General features: G+C 39.9%; 1 protein-coding gene across 14 annotated transcripts in view; it reads left to right on the forward strand.

Annotated features, from left to right (window-relative positions):
- MAP7D2 (MAP7 domain containing 2) overlaps nucleotides 1–19,854 on the forward strand; it is an 85,887-nt gene that overhangs the window by 22,501 nt on the left and 43,532 nt on the right. Inside the window, exon 1 of one of the 14 annotated variants that reach the window (XM_030020754.1) lies at nucleotides 14,510–14,645. The exons of 12 other annotated variants lie outside the window; for them this stretch is intronic. In XM_030020754.1, coding sequence (XP_029876614.1) covers nucleotides 14,525–14,645 — 121 coding nt within the window. In that variant the 5' untranslated portion in view covers nucleotides 14,510–14,524. Of the gene's footprint in view, nucleotides 1–14,509; nucleotides 14,646–15,658; nucleotides 15,788–19,854 lie in introns of those variants that run through there. One more of the 14 variants, XM_030020760.2, reaches the window with a different exon arrangement.

Genomic DNA, 19,854 nt, shown 5'->3' on the forward strand with positions numbered 1-19,854 from the left:
TGGCCTTATAAATCAAATAAGGCAAACTGTTTATGATGGGAGTCAAATATCATAGTTTTTACTGTAAACGGGCCAGTTCTTATCAAGTTCCAAGGTAAGTGGAGCTAATGTATTGAAGACTTAATACCACCAAATATTTTCATTTTCCATTCCTGATCCCCCCCCCCCCCCCCCATGTTTCCTGCATGTAAATTTCCATACATGGCCTAATATGCTTTTTCTACCTCTGTCTCTAAGTTATCACCTTCAGGAATGCAATCACGGTATTGTATTTGCTTGTTTTTCATCTTCTTTAAAATATCTGCATCTTTATCTCCACTCTAGGCTGTTGTAGTATGTCCTAGTTGTCCAGAACTGGTCTCTGTAAAGGAAGGCGATCCATGCATGTCATTTCCATGCTTGGCTCTATTGGTTTCAAGTTCAAATCAAGAGTATCCTGTGCTGCAGATCTATTTGCTCTCTTTAAAGTTTGAACTGTGTTTGATGAAGCAGTTTCTTAGTGAAATCTCTTTCATACGTGTCTGGGATGAGCATCTAGTTTTTCCTTCAAATATCCCTGTGGTGTACAGAAGTTAGCTTCTAATTCTTGCATCAGTTAGGTGGGATTGGGAAACATAGTCTAAAATGCTGACATCCCTGGCTGCGTTTCTTGCTTGTTTTGTGAGTGCCTCTTAAGGCAAGGCAAGGAGAAAGGGGGATCCCTTCCCTGCTTTGCCACGTCCCAGACAGTAGGACTTTGCACCCTCCTTGTGGTGTACCGCATTTGTCTCGCTACGGAGCCCTGAGAAAGCCTTCTGCCTAGCCCTGGTTTCTTGAGCTTGGCTATTACACCTGTTTTGACGAGCCTTAGTCTAGAGCTGTACAGTCCACTCTTGTTTAAGTCCGGCTTACTTCATGACGCTGTAGACTATTTCTTAAGCTTTTCTTTTTTCATCTACCAAAGAATTGCTGTTAATAACACACTTAAAAGTACAGCAATATCAAAGAACTGAAGTTTTGACCCTTAAGAAGGGGCACAGCGTTCTGAACCCCTCTAGGGCTCTGGGATGTGCACATTAAGGGAATTTTTCACTGTATCACTCTAGAAGATTGACTGGCTTAGTAAAGTATTCTGAACTAGGGCTTGAGTGATTGCAGACAATAAAAACTAGAATTTTAAGAGCATGTAGTTAAACCTTCATAATGCCTTAACTTTGTCTTCCCACATGCACTATTTGCTTCTGTTTTTCTTTTTAAAAGCTTTTTTTGCCTCTGGAGACTATCAAAGTGCTGCTCTTTCTCTAGGTTCTATATGCCAAAATACTTAGCTTGGTCTGGTTTTTTGTGTGCAGATGATGGAGGATGCTGCTGTATGCTTTATTACCATGCTCCTCAGTGTTCTCAAACTTCACTAGCATTATCTTCACAAATAAGGTAAACACGTAAAATAAAATGGATCTTGGTTGCCCCAAATAAAAGCCCTTTCTCCTTTCTTTGTAGAGCCATCTGAGCCCTTGGTTTTGATTTACCCAATGATGTTCTTTACCAATCTAAATGCATAGCCTTGCTTAAGTTGAAATACCACAACAGATTTTAATAGCTTGAAAGAAGCTAGTTGTCATGCTGAGGCATAGCATTGTATTTACAATAAATTCAAGCATTAAACAAAATCCTAAGTTGGGCCCATCAGGGTGCGTGGCTTAGGTGAGAAATTCCCTAATTTAGGCAGGTCAACACCTGTTTCTTGGCTTTAAAGAGCTATGCTGTCGCCTCCCTCCCATGTGTCAGACATAGCTGTCATCTGCCAAACCCCTATATTAGATTCGCTGGCCACGGGCACGGGAGAGGCGATGGTGCAGAAGCGCTGTGGGGCTGGGTGTGCTGCTCGGGGTGTCCTGCCTTCAAAGCATTCCTTCGACTCCCACTGCACGGGCTGGCCCTCCTGCTCCGCTCTGCCTTGCCAAGCCAGTGTGCAGTCGCCTTTGCAGGGTAGGCAGAGAAGGCGAGTGATCCGGTGTGCAAACGTGAAATAGAAATCCCCAGATAGGATCTGCTGCTTGTAGGTTTGAGCTGTTTTGGTTAGGCATACTCTGGAGTTCCTGGATTGCGTGTACCTACGCACACACACAATGTAGTAATTCTTTTCCCGAGGCCAGATATTTCTACTTCAGGCTATTTTGGTACAGTGAGTAGGATGAAAATTTTCTTACTAAGCCTTAAAAAGTAATTAGAAAAAAACCTAGTATTTTCAAATACCACGCTTGAGTGTGTGACAGACTTGCTGGGTGAGTAATCTACATCAGATATCTATAGAACGCTCATCACCTTGGTACTGAATTACTAAATCACAGGGGTTTTAGATTTGTGGACTTTGTCCAGACGGACTATGATGTCTCGTACTGTTCTTTACTTCTGGGGTGCCAGGCAGACTTGCAGTGTAGAGGCATACTGCTGATACACTGTATTGAGTAGGTAAATTCTTCTAAATAGATTTCACAGGGGCAATCTTAATGTGAGCATTGCTGTAGCCATGGAGAGGTATTTCTAGCTGTCACAGGCAGCAAGCCAGTCCTCTTTGCAGCACAGCCTTGCAGGTGGCCATTAATGGATATCTCCACCTGCGTGGAGCCTTCCTGACTGTGGTAGGGGGCATCGAGCTGTATGTATCCATTGCAGGATCAAGGCATTTAGCTATGCGATGTATAGACCCCCCTCACTCCCAGAACCAAACCTAATAGGGTCTACGAGATAACGATTAATAAGTCTTTTTTGCTATAGAAGTCTAAAAGCAGAGCCCTGATACTTCAGGTTGCAACTACATATAAAATCCTGTAATTATGTCTCTGTATGATAAGGTCTTAATTTCTTCTAAATAAATTGACTCCCCAGGAAAAGCTGTTATACTGAGAAGGAGCTTCATTTGTCATTTACACATAAATGAATTTCGTAACAGCTTGAATGCCTTATGTCGAGCTGCCTGTTTCATTTTAATGAATAATGGAAGAATTGGAGGGCACTTCATGGTGTTTCTGTTGTGTGTTTTTTTTTTTTTTTTAAATTGCATAATTTGATCAACCTTGTAATAGATTTTAATAATTATGAAGTCTGAGGCAAGCTCCTGTTGCCCAAATCGGTATCCCACACCTTATGAAACAAATAGGTGTGATCCATGCTTCCTCAAGCCTGTTGACTGAGGCATATATAGAAAATTATGAAGATACCTTCCATTTGCAAAAAATTGGGTATTTTTGTACGGAAATTAGATTCTGAGCACCAGAAGGCAGTCATCAAAAATACCATCTTGCTCAGCTGCTGTAAGCTGGCCCAGTTCCTTTCCCCCGGCTTGGATCCTCATGAAGTGAAAGCAATACAGTTACTTCTCGCCCCGCTATGGTCCTAACCAGATATGTAGCTATGCTGATTATCACTACTTAAATGTGCATGGTTTTAATTGCCTTATTGCCATAGGAAAATAGTGCCCCGAGTATGTTAGACAGTTATTTTTGTTAACAAATTCAGAGCTGCTGTAGTGTAGAAGCAGTAGCATCCAAATGATCTCCTCTGCTATAATTATGTATAATAGATGAGAGCCTAGTAGTACTCACTGCAAAAGGGAATTTGTTCAGAAATTGGCTACTTAGTGCTATGAAAACATTCCTTAGCAAAGAGGTGATTTTCTTTTTAAAGGACTGTGTACAGGCTTACCCCAAATTAGCTACGTTAGGGTAATCGCAATATTCACCAAGTGAAAACAGTGTTATGTACTGTGTACAGATGCTCAGGGGTGTCCTTTTGCGTCAAAGTGATGGCTGCAGGACCAGTGACTGTATGGACTCTTTTGTTGTGTGGTTTTTTTTGTTTGGTGTTTTGGGGTTTTGGGGTGGTTTTTTTTTTTTTTGGTCTTAGTTTTGGTCTGGTCTTATTTATAAAGAGGGAACAGATCTGCAGAGTTGACTGTTTTCCTTCCTATTGCTTTCAGTGAGGTGGTGCAATAATGTGAAGCTTTTAATTGGCTTGTAACTTGGGACTGCTACATGTGTGTTAACTCTGTTTGCTCGCTGAACCGGTAATAAGCTTCCTAAATTCTTCTGCTCCCTCAATTCTCATAGCTGACAAGAAGAGCCTACATCACCCGCAGCCTGCCCGTGAGGACCCCAAGCCATTCCCCTCTCCCGCTCCCATTTATCAGAGGGAAGGTTTCTTGCATCTTTACAAAGCTTTTGTACTCAAGCAAGCCTGTCGCCCTCAGTTTCTGAGCATTGCATTGAAGTGGCTGCGGTACTCAAAGACTTACTTTGGAAAGTGGTGTATCGAACAGAAATTGTGGTTGTTTTGTCTGTGTAGCATGACAAGATGTTGTTGTTTAAAAAGTGGCAAGTAAGTCTTTAAAGCAGAGAGATTTGTCAGAGGACTCGGGAATGGTAGCTTTACAGAATTAAATGTCTTTGCAGATGAGTATGTGTAGGGTGAAAAAGGGAAGAAATGTTCCTTAAGGGTGACTCAGAGACTGTCAGACTAAAACAGCTTTAGCCAAGGATGAGAGAGTGAGTTGATTTTCCAGTTTTTCTTAGTTATAAACTTACTGGTTTGTTATTGTTCAAGTATTTCTGAATTATGTCATATTTTCCATTTGTACTAGAAATTGTTATCAGTGATTTTTCTATTAAAAGAAATACACTGAACGCTTCAGAAAAAAATACATATCAGAATTGCTGATTGTATAAGTAGAAACAAGCTGAGAAGTCTTCTGTCAGTGGAGGCAATGAGCAAACTTGGGAGGATCCAATTGAAGATGAGGTTATAGTTCTTGCACTTTAAAAAAATCAAATAAATCTGTCATCTGCACTTTTCTACCTCTCATGGAAAACATAAAAACAATGGAGTTAGAATTCTGAGTAGTGCCAGAAGTTAAGCCAACTTTAGTCATAACAAGAAGGATGCCCAGTACATCAGCTGTGTATATTGTACTACTGTGGAAGGACTTAATCACGCACTTGGATCCTTGAATCATTTTAGATAAAAACGTACTGATGTTGTTATAGTTTGGGTCAGGTCATTGCAAGGATATTCATGTATGCCAACTACTTATTCAGATAACTTCTATTTCATGTTAGGGGTGTGTGTGTGTGTGTTAAGAACTAATCAGAAGTACTTTGTAAAAACTAACATTCAGACTTTGCTTTAAGGCGGTTTTGGAGTACTGACATTGCTTTCAAAGTTTTTTTTAACTTGATTTTTACTCATTTCTTGAACCTTAAGCAGTCAAATATCGATACTTACATACATCTGAAGTGTAAGGCAAGGCTTGCAGGAAGTGCTTCAAGTTAAATTTCACTTGTTCTTCTAATTGCCACATTCCCTTTTGCCAAACTGTTTCAACTGATCTTGCAGAGATGGTATTAATATTCTCTCTTAATAGCTTCAGCTGTTACGGCTACAAGAGAACTATTTGTTGAAGAGTAATCAACTTGCCGTACGAACTTATTATTCTTCCAAGTATCCTCCTATAAACATTTTGATTAAGATAGAAGTTGAAATTTAAAAAAGGAAGCATACATATATTTTAGAATCAAATAGAACTTGATTTTATGGAATTGTGATATTGAAATATTGTATTGGCAGAAATGATGCTTTATAACCTTGCAACTCTCTTTTAAATAAAATTGACAAAAGTACTAGTCTAGTCACCTACTGTAAGGAAACAAGTGGTCTTTTCTACTGTGATTTTAAGTCTGTCCTGCCTTAATGATGATTATAAAAAACAAACAAACAAACTGAACAGTGTGTTTTTTCTGTTGTGTTACAACCATGCCAAAATACGAGCGATTTAGACTTCTTCTAATTGGCAGAATTGCCTCAGATTATTTTGATGCGGTTGGCTAGGCTGCTCTCTCATGCTTACAGTGCTGCAGGACCCCGCTGCAGGTCTGTGCCTGTGGCTTCAGGAGAACAGCATCCACCTCTCGTTTGTGCCTCTTTGCTCCGCGCTGCAGCCTGGCCCTTGGCTCGCCTCTGTCCTCTGCCCCAGCGGGAAGAATCAGTCTTTGGGGTCGTACGGCAGCAGCACAAGACACTGGGGTTTATTTTCCTATTCTTTCTTTTGGAGACCAGGCATTTAACCTGGAGAAGAGAAGACTAAGGGCTGACCTCATCACTGTATTCCAGTACTTAAAGGGTGGCTGCAGAGAGGATGGAAGCTCTGTCTTCACAAGGAGCCACGTGGAGGAGGCAAGGGGCAGCAACTTGTACTGGGAGAGGTTTCACCTTGATAAAAGAAAGAAATTCCAGCTGAAACCAGGACAATTCTTAATCCCATAAATCGATCTAAAATGGCTGAGACAAAAAAATAAATGTAAGAGCTAATCCAGTCTTTGGCTGTTCATGTAATAGACAACACTTCCAATTGAACTCTTTGCCAGCAGGAAAAGTAATCTTGAAATAATGATGTGCTCACTGTGTAAAGTATATATATTTTTGCCAGAAAGACAGTACAGAGCCCTACTCACTGATTCCTCTGTAGAAGTTACCTTTGTATAAATTGTGGTAATCAACCTATTAATTTTTTCATAGGCTTAAAAGATAGAAAGTGCTTAGAAAAAGCCTGCACCCACTTCCAGTGAGAGGAAGGAAGCTCAATTGCGGTATCACTAGCTGGAGGTGTCTCTGTCAAAAGTAATTTTGAGAGTGGAACTGAATGGCCTATATACATACACTTTTTATATTTCTAGAGGAGGGAAACAGCTATGATCTCATCAAATAGTGTTTAGGAATGTTGTCTTTTTGATTATCATGATACCTACTTAAGTAGTTGTGATTATCATGAAACCTACTTAAGTAGTTGTCAAAAACATTCTTGAGAGCTCTTCAACACCGAGAAGGGAATCGTTGTGGCTTCAGTCTGCTGCAGTGGCTGTTGTAAGACTTCTTAGGAAGCTGTACTTTACTTTTTATTTAAAAGAAAGAACAGTGCAGAATGTTTTCTGAAAATAACTTTTAGCACTAGCTATGGTATTACAGTTGAAAAGAATAATGATTTTATTTCCCTGCTGTTGTTTTTGTTAGCTGCACTATGCAGGATATTGTTTCCCATCTGGCTAGATGTACATGGTATTAATAATTAGAGTTGTTTGCAAAGCTGGCTAATTTCATTTTCATCTTGAACACTTTCTGTTTTCAAACTGAAAAGTTTCAAACTTCTTCCTGGGTCTACCTTTATCAATTTCAAAACTTGCTGTAGTTGTGTTGCGTGTATGTATGGGGCCTTCTTGTTTTGGTTATTTTTTTTTAAATATGTTGACCTTCTTTAACTGGGCTTTTATAGACACATCACCTTGGACTTGTTGCGCTGCAGGTTTTAATAGGCAAGTGGCACTGATCTTTTAGCTGAACTGCCCTGATGGATTACATAGGGTAGGAGTCTGCCCTTCAGCAGGTGTGTGTTTGAGACGCCCATCTTAGTAAGACTTGCTTTTTAAGGTGGCAAAATAAAAATACTTATATTGCAGCACTCAAAACCTGGTGATTCTCATTGACACTCCAGCCTTTAGTCTGGGGAAATGTTCATGAGTAGCATGTCCTAAAACTTAGGAAGAAGGAAGGTTAATACAAGGAGGGGGGAAAAAAAAACCCAAAACATTGCTGTGTAGGCGTCTAATGTTTTCTTTCCCCAAAGTCGTCTTTATCTGATCACTTCTTACTCGTTATGTAGGAGCAGCTGCTGGTTTCTTGGGGTGTACCTTATAGAGCAGAACAGCTTTTCCTTCCCTTCTGTTAGCAGCTGGTGGCCCCTGTGCAGTGAGCAAATGTATGGTTTGCTGGCTTCTGGTTACTTGTGCACCAGCAGCCATATCTGCGTGTTAACCAAATCGTTTATTTATGAACATCTCTTATGTATAAAGTATTTGGCCCAGCATGATCACAGGCTTGGGTAGTGGGCATGTGTGGCTTACTAAGATAGAAATAGAAACGTAATAATACCAGTTCTGAACACTTTAATTTTTGTCAAAAGTACTTCACACTTCATAAGCCTCTATTTAAAAAAACAGCAAAAGTAAATACCACTACAAAGCATGTTTTGTTGCAATCTGATTCACATAAAAGTTGGGCTTGAGGAGACATCTGTGTTTAAAAATGTCTGAAACCTGGTATGCTATTTGCTATTAACAGAGCTATTATTTTACTCAGTTGTCATCTAGTGGATGGACTAGTAGGGTAACACCCTATTACCGGGTGTTTTTGTTGTTGTTTTATGCAGTGAAAAATCACCTTGTTTGATGTCAGGTAGTGATTGCTGGAAGCCAGAAGTGGAAAAGAGCGTGCAGGTTTTTGTTGTGGTTAAAGGGATGAGAAATAAAAAGGAGCCTGGGAGAAAGGCTGCCCTTACTGGTCCTCTGCCTTTGCAGGGCTGTTCAGCTACAGTGTGCAGCCTCTGCCCCCATAGGCAATGAAGTAGCTCCTGGGCTGCGGGTAAGAGACGTGGAGTCGAGCACTTTGGTGGCTCTCCCCCGTGAGACAAAGGAGTAATTCCGAGTCTTGTGTGTTGGAAGCAGTGCAGTACGTTGCCGTGCTCTCTCCCCCAGCACCATCCTGCAGGGCTTGGGCAGGGTGGGCATGGCAGGGCGCTGGTAGCGGGGTCCATCGATGGTCCCATGCTGGCAGGGTCATCTGTTGGGTCCAGGGGTCCCAGCTGGGAAGAGCAGGAGTTGGACTGGAGATGGGGCTACCTGGGACGTAGCCCAGAGCCCAGCCCAGAGGTGGGCAGCAGCCAGCCCGCAACCTCGGTTGGGACCCATCCGTACGGCACTGGTCCCTTCTCTGCACCAGAGGGGTCTTCAACGGGGCAGTGCCTGCGAAAACCTCGCTTAATAAATGAGCTGGCTGGTGGGACAGAAAGGACAGACGGGTGCAAGGTCATTTCAGTGTTTACCCAAAACTCTCGTGCTGTCCGGTAGAGCTGTTATGATGTGGGTGATCAGGGTGCTTGGACCTTGGCTTCTGTGGGGACTGCTGAGGTCTTCAAGTAGTGTGTTCTGGTTTTTGTTTCCCTGCTTCTCTTTTTCCAGTCATAGCAATAGGACACGTTTATGTATATGGTATATCCTAAGTAACTATATTGCAAAACAAAAGAAAGGCGATGAAAAGACAGTCTAACTTGAATCTACCAAACTGGTAGATTGCTGGAAGAAAAAAAAAATTAATTCATTGATAATTTTATGGTATTTCTATAATTGTGTTGTGCAATTCTGTCAGTTTACACCTGCGGTATAGCTGAGAAGTTATTTAAAAAAAAAAACCAAACAAAACTTCTTTAGTTTTGTAGGATCCAGAATAGGAACTATTTTAAATAATTGAAGATGTTCTTGGAATGAGGAAAGTTTTGTATCTGTCTCTACTCTGTAGCTGTAATCTAAGTTCTGGCAGCCTGTGTGAGGTGGACAGTCTGGTTGTCTCGGTAGAGACCCCAGTGAGGTATTAAGGGCAAAGATAAGGAATGAATTGTAAATACATACTCAGCTATGGCGTGACTGTACAGCAAGTTTTATTGGTACAAATGTCATAATAACTGAAGTACTATATAAAGCTAGATCTTTCTGTCTTACTGGTTTCGTGGCATGAAAAGAAAAATAATAAAGTAGGAAAGAACATAGTTTGGGATTTAGTGTTGACATTGGGGCGGGGAAAGATGTTGACGCACAAGTTGTAACAAGAATTAAAACAGGATTATTTTGCTATCTTTTTTGGTGCAAAGTGGATGCTAAGTTATAAGCTTTTGACTCTAAACACCTATGTTCTGGTGCCAAATAAAGCTATGTTTGTTTTATTTGCAGGATCGGTCAGGTTAAATTTCCTGCCAATAAATTGTTTTATTAAAACCACAATTGCGACACATCAGAAAAGGGGGACAGGGAGGAACAATGAACAAGAGAAAATTAAAAAGTAAATTTTAAATAGAAAATACCATCTAACCCATGTACAGGCTAATTGTAGACTTATAAAGTCTAAACACACATTAGAAGAAATTAAGCTGACTGGCCTTCATCTTCCAAAATGTACAATTACATTGTATTAGCAGTGGATCATTTAATTGTGAAATCGTCATTCAAGTGTTTTCAAAATCAATTAGAACAAAGTATTGCCTGCCAAGCATATGTGACCTTCAATTTCTTGCATTCACCATGTATTTACCTCTATTGAGATAAATACTGAAGAGCTTTCTTTTTAACCCAATGTACACACCCACACCACGTGTTACTAGACTATGTCATAGCATTAAATAAATCTGTATGCCAAAAAAAAGTCTGGCTGCGTGATGAGATTTGGTGTATTCAGTGTGGCATCTCCCACAGGAGAAGATAGTGAGTGTAAATTCAGCAATCATGGTCAACCTTAGTACATTTATGCTACTGTTCACTTGTGCAAATAATTATCTTTGTTTCCCTTTAGAGCTTGTTATGTTCTTTGCAAATTATTTCTTCAAGCTCATCTGTTATCACCCACTTTTTAGCTAAACATTGCTGTTTTGATAAACTGCAAGTACTCACAGTTTCTCATTCTGCTTTTTATAAATAACCCAAAAGAAATTACCACTGAAAATTATTCTTCCATTATCATTGGTCAGTTTATCTTGGCAGTTTAGTGTCATGACACTGGATTAAGCTTCTTTTTAAAGTGCTCATTTTATATGTTGTCTCCTTTCTTTAAGCCTGTCAGTTTAAATGTTGGGCAATTAATTAGGTGCTCTGAAAATCAGTGCAGCGTAACATCATATGGTTGTTTCCTAAAATGTTTAAACTGTGTGTTTAAATGTGTGGCGTTTGGCTAATCTATGTCCTCTCATTTTTTTTCAGTTGTCTTTATTCTATATGAGTTATTCAGAAAGTAATGTGCGGAAGAGGTACTGATTTTTCTCTGAACTATTAGGTTATTAAAAAAAATAGCATGCAGATTTCTGTATTTGTTGTTTTTAGCAACTTCCATAATTTTTGATAGATTTTCTTAAGTTGTTGTGAGTTTTCTTTTTTTCCCCAAGACCATCCTGTTGTGAGTAGCTGGGGCCTTGATGATAGAAACCACTTAATGATGTAGGGTCATCATACACTGAATGTGCTGCATTTCTCAAGGCGTGCAAATAAGGACTTTGATACGGGTTTTAAGTGTCTGGCTACAATTTCAAGAATTCAGTTGTCTGTATTTCTTCAAAAAGAAATGAAGCATAGCGGATTACGGCTATCTGTCTGTCCATCCTCCTTTCTTTTCACCAATAATTAGCTGTTGAAGCCATCAGTCAACTTCAACCAAATTTGACAGAAGTTATGGTCTAAAGGGTGCTGTATTCCTGCAAAGATGATGCCACAGAATGCAGTAAAAGCTTACCCCATATTACATGCCATAATATTCACCACTCTTAGGAGGGAGAACACTACAATAGAAACTTGCATATTGATAGACACAAGAGAATCTGGTCTCTAGGCACAGCCCCATATGAAATGAGGCTTTTTAGTGCCCCGTAGAGTTTTTTTTCCAAGTCACTTGTTTGAAGAATTTGAGTTACCAGAAAAATAAGATTCTGTGGGCCAGATTTCTAGCTCTGCCCTTACACATGAACGAGACCAGAAATTCACTGTGCAAAGTGCTACAAATTCAGGTGCAAGAACTAGCAGCATTCGTGTTGCATTCCCAGAGTTGTATACAGAGGCGTAAGGACTAAAACAATAAACAAATTTTGTCTTTGAACCAAATACCTTTTCTTATACTGTGATGGAAGACCCATACAGGCCTTTTAATAGAGGTTTGTGATTTTTGACAAATAGAAACCATGTTTTTTTGTTAAAATATTTTAAATTAATTTCTGCTGGTTTTGTATAGTGTTTTAAAAGTGTCTGGATGCTGATTTTGAATCACTAACTCTAGCACTTACGTGCCAGTGTTGAACTTTGTTCTGCATCAAGTCAGTCTTCTCCAGATGGTTGAAGGATCAACAGAAATACTCTTAAGAAATGTCATTATTTAAGTATGGGTATTTTCTTAAAAAATAACTTTTTGGGCCAGTGTCTCTGATCTCTGAAACGAATTCAGGTAACAGTCAAAAGAAGACACCATGCCTGTAGAGTGCAAGTGCCTGTGTGTGTCTAAAGGCTGTAGAATAGCTGTGCCAAGGGAAATGCCAGCCAAGTCCCCGTAGTCCTGCCCTGGCGCCCGCAGTGCCTGCCGCACGCTCTCCTGTGTCGGGCTTCCCTGAGCTAGGGCAGAGGCACTCTTGGCATGGCAGTGTAAATTGCACGTTACTGACTTAAATACATCTCTCAGCTCCTTTCTCTTTGGGCCATAAAGGTCGCAAAAGAGGGTGGGAGAGACCTGTGCGAACTGGAGTCTCCCTTCATCCTGTGTAGCTTTGCTACATGTCGCTGCCAAAGGTTAGATGAACTTTGACAGAAAATACAGAATACAGGACCTGATCTCTGTGCTAAGCACTGCTTACTGCAAAGCTTAGTGACCCACTCTGTTTTAATTGGCTTTTTTCTGTTGGCATAAGCGTGCCCTGAATCCTGGATTCAGTGTATGTGTTCATCTTTGCATATCATTTAAGCACTTTGCATACAGCTTGGTCACTTTGTACAGGTAGCTTTCACTTCTGTTTTATCCTTCAGTTTTACAGATTTTTGTAAATCTTTGTAAAAGCTCCAAATTCTTACACTGGGAGAAAAAAAAAAAGCCCTTTTTTTGAGGCTTGAAAAATTAGTAGATGCACAATCCACTCATCTCTCTTGTGTAGAGGAGTGTTGGTTTGGTAAAATACCTTATTTATTTTGCAGCTTAAGAGCTCCACATATAATGTGATTTGTGTTCTGAATTTGCATAAACAAATAAGACAACTTAGAGCAGCAACTCAGTGAATAATCCTCTGAGAAATTACAGATTAAACAAAGATTTATCTTTTGCAGTGGTAAAAAGGCAGACTTAATCTTTTCAACACTTTTTTAAGCGCTGAAAATCCACCTAAATACTACTTAAGAACATAGGTTCACGTAACTCTTTCAAGGGATGCAGAAATGATCAGCCCTGTTTGTGTATCAGTCCATCTGCATGCTGTCCCTTGCCCTTGAAAAAATACTCTTCCAGATACTAACTTAATAGATCTAATGCCTTCTGTCTGTTTCCACAAAATGCAAACGTTGTCTTTCCATCAGAACGGAGTAGGATTTAGGCAAGGTGGGCAAGACTCAACGTATCTCAGTGTTAATAGCCGTGACTGTCTCATTGTCCCTTCACAGTCTTGGACTCCAAGAAGCTGCACCAGCCCCATGCATAAATTGGGTTGCTCCTGTCAGTGTTAAAATAATCTCCACTTTGGGATATTTCCTAGACATCTAGAAGCTCTAAGTAATTCAGACCATTTAACATAGTTCAAGAGTAAGAGTTGTATGAGGTTCTTGCTTTTGGAGTCTTGTCCTTTGGGGGGGTTGTTTGTTTTTTAACAGAGACAATTAACATTTTCCATGCACGGTGGCTAATATTAAATAGTTGGATCAAGAAAAATCATTATAAGTGATCATACAAAGATGCAAAGGATGTGTGCGAATATAATATTTTTGTTCTCTTTGGGGCAGTGAGGTTGCCAGCGCCTGGTCAAGTTGCAGCAGTGTCTTGCAGGTGGAATTGCATGCACTGAAAGCTTCATGCTCAAAAGTCAGAAGCTCACAGCTAAAGGACAGGTAGAAAACTAGGCAGAAGTTGTGACAAGGACATTTTAGGCCCTTGATGGAAGACTAGAAGGATTAGATTCTCCGATGAGATCAAATAACTGCCTAAGTGACAGAGGGAAAAGTTCATGTTCTGGATTTAAATGGGCAAATAGTCGGATCTCACCACTAAGTTATATGATTTATTAAGAATTATATCTAGGGGCCAAGACTGGGCCATCCAAAAGCAGGAGCTGTATGGAATACACTTTGATAAACTGACCAGAAACATAGTTAAAACTATAAGTCTATACATAATGCTATTAATATGAAGTAGCTTGGTGTAGTACACCTACTAAAATGCAAGAAAAAAAGGTTAAAATTAATTGTTAATTGGAAAAGCTTTTCCTCCCTATGAGGATTTACTGTGCATGTTCCTAGAATAAATTGTTTGGGTTTGATAATCAATGGATGTTCTTCTTCTCCCTTAAATAAATCTGTGGCAAATATTATTAGCGTGAAGCACAATAAAAGCAACATTTTAACTCTTGCTCCTAATCATAGTCAGCTCCACAGAGGATGAAGTTCAGTTGATCATGTCCACTCTGGATTAATCAGCTTTTTTTCTTTTTTGAAGCTTTTGCCAAATTGCAGGGAAAACATGTTTTCTGCACCTAGTAGCTGCTTCTATGTGGAATAATACACTGTGTCAGTGATGCACCAGGTAGGGGCAGAGCAAAGTGGAGGTTATTTAGGTTAGTCCTTGATGGGTGCATGCCATGTTAGTAAGTCATCAACGCTTAATTTTTTTTTTTTATAGAAAGATATATAAATGGAAAATTGCAAATGGATTCTTCTTTTGTTAAATGCTCTATATTCACTTTGCTCACCACAAAAACCAGAAGAGAAGCACCCTAAAAAGCCTTCTCCAGATCTTCAGTCATCCCTGGCTTAATGATGGAGGACAGAGTGTAGTGAGAAATGAAGGTAATGTTTAAATGTTAATTGTACTGTCTAGGGGAAAAAAAAATGTAGGCATATAGTGGAAATAAAGGGCATGCTGGCAACACTTTGCCTCTCTGTAAGTGTTGTTAGAAGCCAAATATGTTTTCTTGATACTCTAAATATACCTTTTCTACAGTTCGGAGAAAATCCCAATGCACAGATATTTCTATTGCAGTTTCTATTAAATTAAACTTGAAATGAAGAAAATGTTAGTTAGTAAAAGGACTCGGGAGAGCCACCCCTCTACATACATGTGTAGTGGGTTGTTTAAGGTCAATGCTACATTGTACAAATTGCCACCACTGAAATGCTCATTCATCAAGCCTCTGTATCCCCAGTGTGAGCCCTTTATCTGTAGATAGTAACGTTGTTTTATCATTTCTTCAGTGATTATCCTTAATTTTTTTTAATGACAGTTAATGAGACTATACTGACAGATCTGTGTATTTTTACTCAAGGCTTCATTCAGAAGAATGCTTTCTGGCTGGAATCGGTTTAGAAGCAAGCTGTGGTTTTGCCATGTCACACTTTTGTATGGGTACTTTGACATGGAGGTTAATTAAGAGTTTTGTTATAGGACTTCTTTTTGTCTCTACCAATTGGCCCATCTGCAAGCAGTTGCTTTCCTGCGGAGGCCCATGGCCGCCTGCTTTGCCTTCCAGCCCTGCAGGCAGGGACCACACAGGAAGGCTGGGGCTTCCCCCGAAACGCTGTCCTGTGACCCCCAAGTTACTGGAAACTGGAGATTCGCAGCTGCGCGGTACCGGTGCTGTGAAAGTTCCTTTTAGGACAAAAGGAGTTCTGGCAGCAGAATAATGGACTTCAGCGCGCTTCAGTGCCTTGAGCCGGGCAGCTTGACACGTGCTCCAGGCTGCTGCCACAGTGGGAAAATCATCCCAACTTTCCTCTTCGCTGTGAAGCACAATTTTAACGAGGGGTCCTGGCTGCCGGCGCGGTGGGCTGTAGGGAGGTCTGGCCTGCGGCTGGAGGCAGCACGACTGCCCGCTGCTGAGGGGGGTGAGGGGGGTATTACTTGGGACGCGAGGCCAGTGATGCTGAAGAGCCTGAGCATGAGGACAGGACTCTGCCCAGTATGCTCGAACTTTTCGGAGTGCGCACGTTGGGTAAGCTCTTCTGTTTCCTCCAGACAACCATCCTTGCAAGTACAGGCTCCTGTACGCCTTGCTTTTAAATTGCGGCATCGGAAGTTGCTGCAAAGGTTTGAGTAAGTGTTCATCGTTTTCAGTGGGGGAAAAAAAAAATAAATCACAGTAAAAGGAGAGGAGTGGGGCACCTCAGCTGCAGGTCATCTCCTTGCCCATGTGGGGGATATGCAAGATGCAGTGGCTGTAAAGACTTCCACGAAAGCTCTTGCTGCGTGGATCTGGAAAAGCAGTTCTGTGCTCTCTCTTCACTTTTGATGCTGTCATGCACTTCAGCTACCATTTGGGAGAGCAACACAGCAGTGAAAATTGTAAACCCACCAAAGCGTAAGATCACTATTCAGTGCCGTACACCAGCAAAGCCAATTAACTTGAATAGGAAAGAAGTGGCTTTTAATGTGCATTTGGGGATTACAAGCTAGCTGGAGGTGGGAGAAATGGATACTTACAGTTTCCATCTCATTTGCTGATGCTAAAAATATCTGAATCTCTCAGTGAAACGCTGGTTTTCACTGAGCTCTGGTTATCTAATACCTAATAATAAATATATAACATCAGCAGATGTTGATACATAGATGTGTATTGCAAGTCCAGAAACACTTTTAATGAGGAGCTGTGTGCTAGACTACGCTATAGAAGCAAAGTTTTTGTTTCTAGTTCATTTTGGTAATGAAAGTTGTTGGCAAGAAATTGAATTTTTTGTGTTTTGATGTGTATGTTCCTAAAATGAAGTTGTTCAGGTTGAATTTACTGAGATGGAGAAACAAATGTATATGATCCCAGAACATTTCCCTTAGATAATTTTGGCAAAATAACTATGACTCAAGGCTTACTGTCTTACAGTGAGGCTTTTTCTTGCGAAGGTCATAAGGTGAAGTGAACTAGGCAAGCAGTGTCTACAGTGTTTATAGATACTTTCCTTCCAACAAAGGCATTTTCCATTTATTATGATAGTACGTGAGTGATAGGACCTCTTTTCAGACTTGGGTGGGGCTTCCTGATCCTAACAAGATATTTCCATCTTTTCTGTTTTAACAAAGTAGTTCTGCTGAAGTCAGTGAAACTAGTCCATGCAAGTTAGTAAATGCATAAATCTTAAATATATGTTGGGGCAATTGCTAATTCAGGACATATGCAGTGAGTGAACGAAAGAAGAAAAAATTTCTGTAGTAGAAAAAAAAATTGTTTCATTTGTAATGTTTATAGCTTTAGGGTTTGGGGGTTTGCTTGTTGGTTTAGTATATAATTTCCAGCTAGTGCCAGCAATTATTCCTTGGTGAACCCTACTTCCATCTAGTTTCAAAGTGTTAATTGTGAGTCAGAAGCAGTATTTGGTTTTGTTATTCCTTTTTTTTAATCCATTCTAGAATGCATAGGCTTTCCTTCCAGAAAGTTGCTGATTTGATTCCTGCCCCGACCCCCTTCCCCCCACAGAATTTTAAGTTGGTTTTTTTTTTTTCCCTTGCTCAGGGAACAGGTTTGAAAAGGATGGTTTTCCTTGTACACTGTGTGTGTGTGTAGAATGAATCCATTATCAAGATAGTGTCATGAATACATGAATTCCTTTTGGATTACACTCTTCTCTTGTTTCACTCCTCATTATAAATCTTGTGTAGTTAGGAATTTGAAGGGGGGAAAGGCTATGTTATTATTTTTGGTTAATATTCTTTAGGGCTTTTTCTGATAATATAATTAAAGTTGTGACCGGGTCAATTTTAAAAACTATACTTTTCCTACATCTTAATAAGTGCATCTTCAAATTTGATTATCTGTCTTTTCACTGAGAATTTCTGCTTACTAGAAAAATTATTTTTTTAAAGCAAGAGCTGGGAAGAAAAAAACCACCAAAAACCCAAAACAAAACCCCCAAACCTCAACTCTCCCAAAACCCTCTCAACCCCTGCAAAAAAAACCCCCACAAGGCCCCCCAAAAGCTCTGCTTAGGCTATTTTAAAGGATAAGTCTTAAAAATCATTCATAGTTGTGATTCTGATGTTGTGCAGTGTCCTTTTTTTAATAAAACAGCCCTGGAAATTGTCCATAAACTTAACTTAGATCATACTGCAAATGTGTAACTCAAATCAGTTGCAATTAAGAAAATGACTAGACATTTTGGTAACAACAATTATAAATAAATGAAGATCTTCAGCCCCCTGCCCCCCCCCCCCGTTTTCTTCTCCTTTCATCTAATTTCAGAATTTTTAGTCAACTCTTGACTTTTCTGTACAAATATCTTGATGCTAAATTCTGCTTCTTCTGATATTCTGCAAAAGATAAAATTCTTGAGACTTGCACGAGAGCAGGAGTGGCATGAATATCTGGTTGGGTCCTTGCCTGCCAGGTTGCTCTGAAGCCAGTGGTAGACTTGTGCCTACTTTGATCCATGGCTACTAGGGCGGTAGCTACTTTGAAGCTAGCATTAGAGCACTCAAGAACTGTTAGCTAAGGCTCTGGACATAATATTTACATATATGAACGTTTTATTTTGTATTAAAATTTTATATGAGGCTATTAACAGTAGTTGCCCATTTGTCTTCTAGCAGAGGAATGATCCCATTGGTAACTAATTGCTGGATGAAAGATGTATAATAAGCAAAAGGAAACTCCCTTCTTTTTTGTCTCCTTTCTCCCTCCCCCTCGTGAATCAAGAGTCTTGGAAAGTGTTATTAACGCAGAGAAAGAGAGTGTAATATACACCCTTGGAGTAGGATGGAGAGGCAGGTCTGTCCTTTATCCCTATTTACCATCTGTGTCTTTGCACAGGCTTTATTCTGCAGCATGTAAAATCTGACGTACGTGTCCACCATTTAATCGTTCGTTAACTGAGCACATGTGTGTTTGCATGTATGCTGCAAAGATGAACTTTCTCAAAGAAACGACACTACCTCTAAAAGTGCTTGAGAATAGTTTTTCATTTAACCTTCATGTGAAGTTACTGAAGGTGTTTTCAAGTTAGCTGCAGTCATACAATGAATACAAAAATAGCTATGAAATTGAATTTGTGTGTTCAAGTATATCAGCATCTGCTATTAAAATTACTATTCATGAATAGTAAAAGATTGCAGAACACAAGATTAAGAATAAAATTGTTATATCTATGTGAATAAAAGTTCTCTTCATGCATAATATGCATTCACATATATACAGACTTTTCTTTTTGAAGACAAAATTTTTTAGTTGTAGTAAGGTTGAAAGGATTAATTGGGATCTGTATTGACAAAGGTAGGAATACAGAGTTTTTAAAGTAACTGCTGAACTTAGAAATTATATATTTGACCTTCTGTCTTCATAAACTGAAGTGATGGCAGGGTTTATTCTGAAGAAACTGAAGCTAAAAAAAAACAAACAACAAAACCATGGTTAAGTTACAGCTGAATCTCCACCATTCAGCTCCCTTTTTGTGCAATTTCTGTAATTACCTGCAGTAAGAAGCTGAAGGGACAGGCTAGAAGGGGAGGAGGATCCTACCTGCAGATTCCAAATGGGTCTGGGGACTGGTGTAGTTTGAAAAATACAGCTATAAATGTTCGTGCGTGTTAAATCTGGGAGAGAGATGCTGGCAAGCTCTGGTTAAGCCTCCGGACTCCTTTCTGCCCGAGAGATTACAGAAGCACATGAATAAAACGGCAGTGTAGAACACACTTGACATAGTGCTGCCGCTCTGTACGCGCTTACCGTGTGGTGGGCTGTCTAGCAGGGACCTGTTCAGTAAACTAAAATATTAATCTAGTATTACTATTTATCTAGTGTTTTAATAAGTAAAAACATTCTGCTAATGTATCTTATCAGTCCTCCGAGTGATGCTGAGATGCATCTGCTGTGTCTGCATGATACTGGAGTCTCCATGGGGCACTGTTAGGGCTGCGCACACTGTTAATACCTACAGCATGCAATCCGGTGGAGCCGATGAGGTGTCTGTGGGCACATGCAGAACTGAAAAGAGCTGCCTTTTACATTTTAGTAACTTTTTCCTCCCCATGTAGTAATTAAGATATTTTCATTATTATACATGATCACCAAATGACCTA

The sequence above is a fragment of the Aquila chrysaetos genome, chromosome 7 (assembly GCF_900496995.4).
Source record: "Aquila chrysaetos chrysaetos chromosome 7, bAquChr1.4, whole genome shotgun sequence".
NCBI classification, from domain to species: Eukaryota; Metazoa; Chordata; class Aves; order Accipitriformes; family Accipitridae; genus Aquila; species Aquila chrysaetos.